The 11,794-nt window shown below is 45.4% G+C and overlaps 1 protein-coding gene across 1 annotated transcript in view; it reads right to left on the bottom strand.

The window, feature by feature from the left end:
- jarid2b (jumonji and AT-rich interaction domain containing 2b) overlaps positions 1–3,220 on the bottom strand; it is a 163,296-nt gene extending 160,076 nt beyond the window's left edge. The window contains exon 1 of the mRNA XM_083646949.1: positions 3,102–3,220. Within this exon, the coding sequence (XP_083503075.1) occupies positions 3,102–3,146 (45 nt within the window). The 5' untranslated portion in view covers positions 3,147–3,220. The remainder of the gene's footprint in view (positions 1–3,101) is intronic.
- Positions 3,221–11,794: the final 8,574 nt, after the last annotated feature.

Raw genomic sequence — 11,794 nt, 5'->3', positions numbered from 1 at the left:
AGAGCCCTAGCTACGCCTCTGCCATGTCAGTACATTTAGCATTCGTGACGAGGCATCCCTGGGAAATAGTGAAACCCTGAAATGGCATTTTGTCCGTTCTTTTCGCTGCGTTCACATCGCCGCCCTGGGATCGCGGCAGAGACGGGTAATTGCGTTGCCTTGTTTGCTTTTATTAAGGCCTCATCCCCCTTCTCTCTCTCTCTCTCCTTTTCATGACTGATGAATTTTAATAACGTTCGCAGATAGTATGTGTTTGTTGGCGGGGGTGGTGAGGTGGAGGGATAACAACTCACACTCATGTTTCAGGGGAAATGGTTAAGCCAAGCATGTATAATTGTCTTACGCTAATTAGGGTGGTGGGGGGGGGGGGGGGGGCTAGGGGGAAACCAGTAGGGGCCAAGAGTCCTGTCCCACAGCTAGAGATGAGGGGGGAGGGGCTTGGGGACCTGGACCTGGGCTCTCCCAGGTTGTTGTAGCATGTTTGCGGGCCCGGTTTGGTCCAGACTCTCTATAACCGCAGCTGCTGAAAAACCATGACAGATGTGAAACACATGCACGACTCACACACACACACACACAGGACAGAAACACGCAGTCCGCAAACATGCACACAGACACACCATTTCCCCCGGTCCCGGCTCCAGTTCTAATTATACACCCAAACCGTATGAATAGACCATATCATAAAAAAAAGAGACCCATCCAATTTTAGAGAGTGTGACATTGTTGGCCGTCTTAGCGGGGCTCAATTTAAGTGGGGACTTTTGTTTCAGTTACTCATTATTGCCACGGCACATCCTGTTTCCTCAATTCACGGAGAATGACAAACAACGTGGCTAGATCAAAAAAACGTGGAATTTTAATGTCAGCATATCATTTAAGTGGGATTCTCCTTCAATAAGACTTCAAAGCAGAGAACTACAGAGAACTGGACCAGGGCAACGACGCCAGCAGTGAATCAAAAGCACAGGGACGTGCAATTCTAGTGTATATGTGGGAGTCAATTTGCCATATTTAATAACAATAATAATATTAATATTAATAAGAAGAAGTGAATGCCTACTTTCACTGAGAGGTATAACAGCATGCAGCAGCAGCAGCTGTGAAAGGGAAATGCCATGTATAGGCTAATGGTATCTAATTTAGTAGCCGTTAAGACTATTCTTTAAATGTGTGAATGTTACATTTATTGGGTTTCCTATAGTTGTTCAGAGAACAGAAGCCCCGCGGTGGAATGGGAGAAAAGATGTTGGAAAGCAAGACAACAAACCTCTTTGTATGTGCTGTAATTGCCTGCCCCCCCCCCCCCCCCCCCCAAACCTGTTGCTCAGTATGGCCTTCTGTAACATTTTCTTTCTATAATAAATACATCTGTATGGAATTATTCCGTGAAAATAGAGGTAGACTAGAGAGAGAAAAGGAGACTTCTTTAGATTTCCAAGCTCCCAAAATGTTTGGGGGGGGGGGGGGGGGGGGGGGGGGTGTTAGCTGTGGTACCTTCAGCTCCAGTGCATTTTTAGCAGCAGACATGATGATATGCCGCGTGCAATTAAACGCAACAATGTGTCCATGAGGCGCATGACGATAATTCACTGCAACAATGTATCATTCAGCGACATCAAAACAAGTGCAACTTTTACTTTAAAGGCCATGCAGAGGCCGGGGCGTGTAGCCTCCTCGCGCGGTGAAAAAACCAGCCCAGCGCAGCGAAAAACGATACATGCCCAACTTGGCCGATCATCTGCTGGAGCCAGTCACACTTTGCAAGATTAGCCCTTTGTTACATTTCTGCAGGGACAAGTTAACGTGTCACGCAGGAGGACCGAACCTAAAACCAACCAGCTACAATTTAAAGCCCGGTGATGGTGGCTGCTGGGCTATCGCACAGAACCCTTCCCCATAAATTCGCCGGTGTGTGTTACTGGCAGAAAGAAAATGGTTGCTTCTTGCTATCGCTTCATACATGATGAGCCTCTGCAATGCGACTGAACACACACAGCCCCTTAAAAAAAATGGGATCAGGGCAACAACCTTGTGCTCAATCTGAGCGAGCATTTAATGCGCTGTTTAATGGCAATCCATCGGCTATGGGCGAGACTCGAACGCTGGGAAGATAATCCCCCTCTAGTATTGCAAAAATTGACTTATCCCTCAGCGAGCTGCTGCAATATCTCTCCCATTCCGTTCACAGAGGTCACACGGAGACCTGCAACATTACCGGGTGTCTTATTGACTTTAGATCCCCGGTATGACCAATAGCAATAGAAACCACACAACAAGAAGAAGCAGGGGTATCTCTAGCACGTTTTGATGTGGTGCAAATTGAACGGAAACGTTGAATTGCACGAGCCGCTTTCCTTCAGTGCGCGTGAGAGCAGCACGGGCATGGAGAGAAAAGAGAGCCAGTCGGCGAAACATGTCCGTCTTCCCAGCCCTATACAGCCAAATAGAGCATAGCCCACGTCCAAAGACACATCATATATGAATTAAATGCGATGGTTCCACCACCAGAAAGGTTTTCATATCGATATTTCTGAAGGAAATGACAGTTTAATGCTGAGATCTAAATGCTCAGCATGGGACGAAATGGAAGCCGAAATAGCTGAGCCATGGCCGACAGGCTCGCCTTCACTGCTCTGAATAGGAGGCTATGTGGGGAGCAAACAAAGCCTTTCTGGAAACAATTTGCCAACTCCTTTCATTTAGAACGTTTTCTTCCTTTATTACACGGCTTTAGTCACGATATGCGTCCCCACATCACGCGCGAGGACGATTCAAAATGCGCAAAGCAATCCCCCCGAAAGCACCCAATGTTCCTAAAAGATGTCTGGTGTCGAAGAAACGCTGCAACACAGACATTGAATAAACATTGCTGTCCCTTTAAATACAAACATATAAGCTAATTGTTAACACGTTGGGCAAACTCGTGCATCTTTTAAAAGGCTATTTGACCCAAATAGTACACAAGCTGCGTAATGGTTAACCTTCACAGTCCGTGTGATGAAAGTTTATGCATTTTCATGCGTTTTCAAAACAGGCAAACTTGAATAGAGCGAATGCATCATGTGCACCATTTCACCAAAGATTATGTTTGTACTCACGTATTTCTTTTGAATGATATTCCTCTTAGGTCTTTCTTTGCTCATTATGCAATCCAAAATGTTTGGCTATAAAGAGAATGGCCACATGAATTTCTTTCTTTGACTCTCGCCTCTCCCGGAGCACCAGCAGCAAATGACGATTTAAATCCCCGGCTCTGTAGGAAAAGCTTTGCTGGCTCGCCAGATCCTCCTTCTTTCCCTCGACAATCTGGGTATAAATCCCAAATTTTAAGGGTCGACGACGAGCAGAGATGGACTGAACCCAAACTCACTTGGGCATAACATAGTCAAAACAAATTCACAACAATAACTTCCATTCGCCAAAACAGCTCGCCTTCTCTTCTCTGCGCGCTGATCACTCCCGGCCAGTCTTGCCAGTCTTTCCAAATACATGAATATGCGTAAGGTGAAATCAACAAGTTACATCTTGCTTGAGGTGAAGATTAGACGCGAAGCGAATAAATAAAATTAAAATAACGCATTCGATGTCAGGTTTTTTGGGCTGGAGCTTGCGGACGACAAGAGAGAGCTCTCCAGCGGCACTGCTATACTGAGAGAGAGCAGCTCCTTTCTTCCCTTGCCTAGCCTATCACGTCCTCACCATGCAGCGGCAACTTCAAACTCGCGATGAGCCAGCCCCACAAACCACTGGAAGATCCCTACAATGTTCTTATCATATTCATTTACATACTTGTAATATCTGCGACGTTTATTAGTGAATTTAGTGACATTATTGCACTTTGTGATATTTTATATCTCCTATGTAGGCCTACAAGTAGGCCCTTCCTATAATATCCCTATGGACATGGGCGTAATTTGTGGTAGAAATGGTTGGGGCATGTCCCTACCACTTTTCTGATGACCTAAAATTGTGTCAGAGTAAGCTTGTCTCTGTGCTAGCCTGTACCAGTGATTCTTAACATGGGTCCCGGGGACCTCGAGGGGCTCCAGGATGTCCCCAGTGAATTTATAAATTGTTAAACTTCTCAATTATTTAAAAGAAGTTAATCTGATTACATAATAACTATTTTTATCATAGTTTCACTGTTATCGCTTTACCTACAATACAGATAGTCGTGGAATTGGGTCTGACACAAAATCTCATCAAATGAGGGTTTGTGACCCTAATGGGGACTAAATGATGGTTTCCTTGACATGGAAAAGGTTGAGATTCACTAGCCTGGCCTATGCCATTATCATACACTCCCCCGCAGCTCGGCTGCTGCGTGGCCTCGCCTGCTCTATTGGCATGCGCAGCGCACAATTGCCCAACTTCGCATCACTGATGACATCACTCACTGATGACATCACAATTGCTCGACACACACAATTGCTCAACTTCCGCCCGCAGCTCAGCTGGTGCGTGACCTCCCCTGCACTATTGGCATGCGCAGCGCACAATTGCTCAGCTTCGCATCACTGATCACATCATGGAGTGCGCATGTCATACATAGACATTGTGACATCACAATTGCTCGAGTGAGATCACTGATGATGTCACAATCTCTATGACATCAATATTGCTCAAGTGACATCACTGATGACATCACTTCCAGTTGAGTGACATCACTTCGGGGATAAAAATCACAAAGAGACAGACAACCCACTTACTCCTTTCTTGCATCATCAGTGACATCACAGTTGCTCAAGTGACATCACTGATGACATCACTTCCAGTTGAGTGACATCACTTCGGGGATAAAAATCGCAGAGAGACAGACAACCCACTTACTCCTTTCTTGCATCATCAGTGACATCACAGTTACTCAAGTGACATCACTGATGACATCACTTCCAGTTGAGTGACATCACTTTCAGGACAAAAATTTAAACAAACAAGCAGAGCTACTTCCTCCCTTTTATATGATGATGATGATTGTTGTTTTTTATCGCCTGTAGGCTATCACTATGATATTCCTATGATATATCTGTCTAGTATCTGTGATATTTGTATATCAGTTTAAATGTTATAATAGGAATAGCCTACATAGAGTCCAAAGGACATTTCAATTGTGGCTTTGAAACTCATCTGAGAAGGTGTGTGTGTGGGGGGTGTCACACATGCTCGTCCACGCACGTGTGATCACTGTTCACTGTTGCATAATCCACTGTGCTATGACTGTTACCTGACGGGTGTCCTCATCCCCCTCACTGGCTGTGGGCACGCTGCCTGCATCATGATCTTGTACTCAGTGGGAGGGTTGTTCTGTGTGAACTTTGGTGATAGTGTGTGTGTGTGTGTGTGTGTGTGTGTGTGTGTGTGTGTGTGTGTGTGTGTGTGTGTGTGTGTGTGTGTGTGTGTGTGTGTGTGTGTGTGTGTGTGTGTGTGTCACAGCACAGTCACCCATGTCTTTAGGCCTGGAGAAAGTTTGTTTTTCTGGCTTTGAAGAGGCATTGGAAGTGTCTTCCAGTCTGTCTAGGAACATAGCTTTGGGCCGCTGTGTCCAGAGTTGCTGCACTGAAGGCAGATTCTTGCACCAAAGACAGATTCAAAGACCGATTTTGCACGTTTAAGTTTAGACAGCCAAATAAATCTTTTTAGCTACAGTCGAAAGGCCAAGACTATGGTTTTAATAGTAACGGAGGTACATGAGAAAATAAGTGAACAGTGACACCCAGAAATCCACAATTTTGTCATATGGGGAAGTACATACAGTAGGTCAAATATGGCCATCTTGTATTTAAAGCTTATTTCCCTAAGTAGTTTAAGATCACATCCTCATTTTCAGCAATGACCTGTTTCAAAGAACTGAGGTCAGTTTTTGATCAGTATACATACATCTGTCTCTTTCTTGTCTCCAGTATTAACTGCTCTTCCCTAAAACACAGGTAAAATGAAGAAATGTCACAATATATTGAAAGCAGTTTCAGCCCCTGCCTGAACTCCACAAAGCTGAACTATAATCACGAGCAATCATGCCGATTTCATTATCATCCGTGTAACGAGGAAGAGCTATCGATTCCCTACTGTGTTTGATGTAGATTTAGCATAACGCTCCAAATGATCAAAGCACTGAACTTACCCATGAATGCATGAACAAAGACACCAAATCAATAGCTGACGGGTCAATAATTCTAAGTGAGGCTTGTGGATGACATGATATTTATGTAGTCCTGTTGCATCTCATATAGAAACAGAATATATAGGATTAAAGGATTGCTATAGGATTCCAGAAATATACAGTACGGATAGAGAGGTGTGTGAGTGTGAGGGACTCGGGGAAGGGATAATGATTATGGTTTAAATACAGTCCATTACATCTACTGTGTAATAATAAGATTGATGAAATAAACACACGTCCCATATCCAAGAGTTTGTTAATGTGCACGTTAACCCATGTGGAAAACGTTGGATATCAAATTAGGCTATCAATAATTTGAAAAGCGTTGGGAGTCAAAGCTATTAGGCCACTCGCTTAGCTCACTAATCAAGGAGGACTTGTCCTGTGACGACGAGCTATTTTGAGAGCAGGCTGTGAATATACAGCCTTTAGCCCCCCCATCACCCCCACGCTCTCAGGGGGGTTAGTGGGGTCTTCTGCCCTGCTGGTGCTGACATTTAGGGCCCATATGAATCAATGAGACAGGCTGCAGGAGGATCCATGGATTTCACAGCACCCCCCCCCCCTCCCCACACAGTTCATATTTAAAGCCTGGTGTTCAGGCAGAAGGGTTACAGGATCCACCTAGAGACATTTTAGCTTAACGTCCCCTCGCGCGGCTCTGCAAATACTGGATTATGGAGCACGATCTGTCTTCTTCTACAGACGAGACAGATTCTCCAACAGCATGCTAATACTAACACAATCCTTTCAAATCTTTACTATATCAAATTTACATTACAGGGCTTGAATGTAACGGTCATAATATAGGCCCATGGCATTTGGAGACGTTTATCCAAAGCGCTTTACAGCATTGTGTGAAGACGTTTTCCCCACGGCGCTGGCAGCCGGCCAGGTCGGAGGTCAGAAGATGGCAAAGTCAGGATCATATAATATGGATGTATCTATCCCATTACATTTCATTTTCCTGGCGGAGTTCAAACGGTGGGTGTCGCCATCTTTGATTTTTCGTCAGCAGAGTGGGAGGGAATGGGTCGAGTCCTTCCGCACCTCAGGTGAGATGGGAGTTTCCCAGAGCCGCAGCTCCGCCTGCTATTGGTCCATGATCGGCAAGCTGCGTGATCACTGGACAGGCGATCTGTCAATCACCCCCTTTTCTATCATCTATTTTACTCCAAACGGGCGAGTTATATAAAAATTGCCCCCTCCCCACAGTTGTTATGAAATGGTGAAATTCGATATATAGACCAAAACCGTGTTTTGCCCATAACTGGAAAGATGTTTAATCCTGTTACAAAGTCGGGCATTTTAACATGGGGGAAATGCCTAACTGCCCCCGATGCCTAAAGTGGCCATTCGAGGAACTACAGCTTTTCAATTATCTTCCGCATCCTCAGAGGGAAGCAGGTGGGTTTGCCCACTGGTCAGGACACTTGCTGTCACTCACTCACTCACTCACTCACTCACTCACTCACTCACTCACTCACTCAGTCATGGACGTTTAGTGAAGGGGGCGGTGCTAGGGATAGGAAAGTCATCGAGAGTCGGGATCCGAGGGGTGGGAGGAGTGGGGAGGGGGTGGGGTCAAGGAAGGGGGCGGGGTTAGGCAAAAGGGGCTGTAGCTATGGATAGGAAGGTCGTAGAGAGTCGCAATTCAATGGCTGGGTAGGGGAAGTGACTGGGGTGGATGTGGGTGGCTTAGGGGTAGGGTAGGGTATAGGGGTAGGACCACTTTCCATGTTGAAAACAATTAGCCGTGTTGATGATGTACCCCTAAAACATTCCCTAAAGTGCCATACGGCTGAATGGCCACACCACTGCGCCGTGGGGCTTCATGGTACTTTGCGCTTGTTAGGAGTCCATTCTTTCACCTGAAGCTATAGAGGAAATGCCACCATCTTGCTTCCATCTCAATCTTTTAAAGTCAACAGTCTGAATGTGAGTCTGCTCTTCTGTCTTCTTCAACGCGGTCTCCGTCCACTAGAGGTGAGATTCTGTATAGTCTGTCTGCTTTGGCAACATGTGGAACTGTGCAATTATGAAGGTGCGACGGACGGCCAACTGCAGTGCATTACACTCCAGCGCATTAAATAACCTGCATATAATGTTACCATGCGTCCAGCACACCGAGGGACTTCAGCTCGTAAAGCCACTATTCCAAACACACACTTGATTCATGAAGCAAGTTATGACGAGGTGCTGGGAAAATGTCAGAACATCCAACAAGGAAGAGATGTTTTCCACACACTCAGATCGTCTTCTTCACATGACTGATCTGTTTTTATACACTCAGATCATCTCATTCAGATGACTGATCTGTTTTTATACACAGTTTATGCAAGTAAAAACACAAGAGCGTTTGGTTTGTGATGGAGAACAGGCCTGTTAAATACACACAGTGTGTGTGTGTGTGTGTGTGTGTGTGTGTGTGTGTGTGTGTGTGTGTGTGTGTGTGCGCGTGCGTGTGTGTGTGTCTGTGTGTGTGTGTGTGTGTGTGTGTGTGTTTGAGGGGACAAGTGGTCAATTGGTCTCAAAAGCACTATTTGGACAGCTCTTGCACTGCAAAAAAAAAAAAGAAAGAAGAAGAAATGACCGAAACAGCCCCGAAGACCTACACCAATGGGCCATGAGTGTGTGTGTGTGTGTGTGTGTGTGTGTGTGTGTGTGTGTGTGTGTGTGTGTGTGTGTGTGTGTGTGTGTGTGTGTGTGTGTGTGTGTGATGAAGAAGGCCAGGGATTGATTAGAGCTTTCACTCTCAATGTGGTTAATTGCCCAGTGAGGCTTAGCAGACGGTGCTGGCTAGATTGATGTCCGATAGCCAAGAAGAGGGGGAGTCAGTGTGTGTGTGTGTGTGTGTGTGTGTGTGTGTGTGTGTGTGTGTGTGTGTGTGTGATTGGGGAGGGGGCATTTCATCTACTGGGCAGCTTGGGGTGTATGTGTGTGTGTGTGTGTGTGTGTGTGTGTGTGTGTGTGTGGGGAGGGGATGCTAAATTAATGTTGAAAGATTGAATGTTTAAATATTGCACGCTGTGGAAATAAACCCAGAGGAGGTTGCTTCAAAAGAAAAAAGAAAAAGAAAATCAAGGGATTGTAATCACATCTGCTCCAAACAAAAGCAGACACGGATTGAAATTAAGAACGAAACATAGTGAACAATGCCACCTTTTGTTTTGACTTTTGAACGCATTAAAAGTTATTTCTTTGGTTGTTGTTTGTTTTTTCTTTGTTTGTTAGTTTGTTTTTGTTTCTTTGTTTGTTTGTTTTTCCACCCTGACAATCTCTCTGTCTCCCTGTTTAGAAGACGCCTCCTTTGGGTTTAGACACCTCCTCTCCTCAGTTCCCTTGAAGTCACTCAAGCATGAAAATAAAAACCATTTCATTCTGCTGTAGAATCCTGTCTAATTGATCTTTTCTATTTAATTAGATCACAGAGCTTGCCAGAATCACTATAGAGCTGCTAGAAAGCATCAGTATTACAATCCTGTACTCTGACATTCCTGTAAGTTACATGTTGCCCTAAATGTTTGCATTACAATGGAATAGAATAGAAAGCCCCTGGAGATCAATTGAATTAAAAATGCCATTTGCTCTTTGAATGTATTGTCATTTACAGACAGAAAACTGTACGCCAAGCCTGCTCTTTCATTCTTCTGTACTTATCATCTGGGGTTCATAAAATGATGTTTATTGTTCAACAAGAGCGGTGTGTGTGTGTGTGTGTGTGTGTGTGTGTGTGTGTGTGTGTGTGTGTGTGTGCGATGTATGTGTGTGTGTGTGTGTGTGTGTGTGTGTGTGTGTGTGTGTGTGTGTGGGGTGGGGGGTGGTGGAATTAACTCACTGAGCATGATACCACGGGACAGCAACAAGCAGGGGGTTGGGCAGATGAGGACGCAGTAAAATAGTGGCTTATACAATTCTCTCCTTTTCATGCCGGCTGTAAAAATCCTAAGTAATGTGAACCGCGGGATATTGAACACAACACAAAAGAGAGAGCTGAAGAGAGAGAGAGAGAGAGAGAGAGAGGGAGAGGGAGAGAGAGAGAGAGAGAGGGAGAGGGAGAGGGAGGGATGTTTTTTAAATGTCTGACGCCCTGGTGCTGGTGCTGGTGGAGGCTGGGGGGTCATGGTGGCTTTAAATTACTCCGTTGAAATTTGAATCCTATAACTACTCTCATTAAAGTGAGGTTAACCTTCTCCCCAGCCGCACCCCCCCCCCACCCTCTCTCTGCTGTGCTGTGCAGGGACTCGTTGAGATCACAAACACAATTTATTTTTCAACGACCCCCCCCCCTTCCCCACACACACACACACACACACACACACACACACACACACACACACACACACACACACACACACACACACACACACACACACACACACACACACACACACCCACACACACCCACACACACACACACACACACACACACACACACACACACACACACACACACACACACACACACACACACACACACACACACACACACACACACACACACACACGCCTCCCTTTCTGAAGAGACTTGAGAGTCCCCAGTCTACTGCCATAGCTAATTGGACACCTTGAGCATGCGAAATCCCCCGCCGACACCAAGCAGGCAGGGAGAGTGTGGGATCATCTCAGGTTTGTCAGACGTAAGCACAGCGAGGAGGACGAGACGGACGCCTGCGTCAACAACAACAACAACAACAACAACAACAACAACAACAGCAAGATTTGAGAGATTCGCAACAAACCCCCCCTTTGACAGTCGTCGTCGTCGTCGTCGTCGTCGTATTGGATTCTATTCACACCCTAACACTTTAGTTATCTTGCCTTTTTATCTATGGTTGATAAGGCAGGTTCAACACGAGGAGCATCCACCTCCTAGGGCTCCCAGGGTGAAGCTGTCCTGAGGGCACACAGCATGCTCTTCACTGCACCCTCATGTTGACCTAAGACCAGCACACTCTTCACTGCACCCTCATGTTGACCCATCTGGAAGCTAAATGCAAAACTGTCTCCAGATCAGAGCCAAGGGGATGACCTCCCCGAAGGCTGCTGTTGTGTTTCGGTAATGAGGCAGATCTCCCAGAGCTCACCTGGCAACCCTCAATTCCAGCAAAGTCGAACCTACTAAACGACAAAATAGATTTGAAAAGGGTTTCATATTGAACTACTTTAGCCAGGCTGTCTCAAAAGGTCGGGTTATTCAAAGGTGCTCCTTGACATTTTGGCATTTATTTGGTTATTCGTCTTCATTTGACACTTGTCACATTGTCGGGAATGCTTTCATGCATTTGTCCTTTCATTGTCCTAAAATGGCTTGGAGCTATAGTTCACAGCATGCTATGCCCCTTGGATTCAATAAACAACTTACTAGATTAATTGATTGATTGATTGGTTGATAGGTTGATTGGTTGATTGGTTGATTTACATGTCATGCACTGTGCCCAACCCCCATGGGTTTACAAGACACAACAATAAAACAGAACAATAAACAACACAACAATGATACATTTAAAATGCAAGTCGTGAGACAGCAATGGGCCGGACAGCAATATAAAAAGCAAGACATCGGTTTCTAAATAGAAGGTTCTGTCTTTGCTCCCATGCTTGAAAGATAAAATTTGCAATGAGGAAGAT

The sequence above is a fragment of the Poromitra crassiceps genome, assembly GCF_964638095.1.
Source record: "Poromitra crassiceps genome assembly, chromosome: 11".
NCBI lineage: Eukaryota > Metazoa > Chordata > Actinopteri > Beryciformes > Melamphaidae > Poromitra > Poromitra crassiceps.
This window is presented reverse-complemented; position numbering and strand designations above follow the sequence as displayed.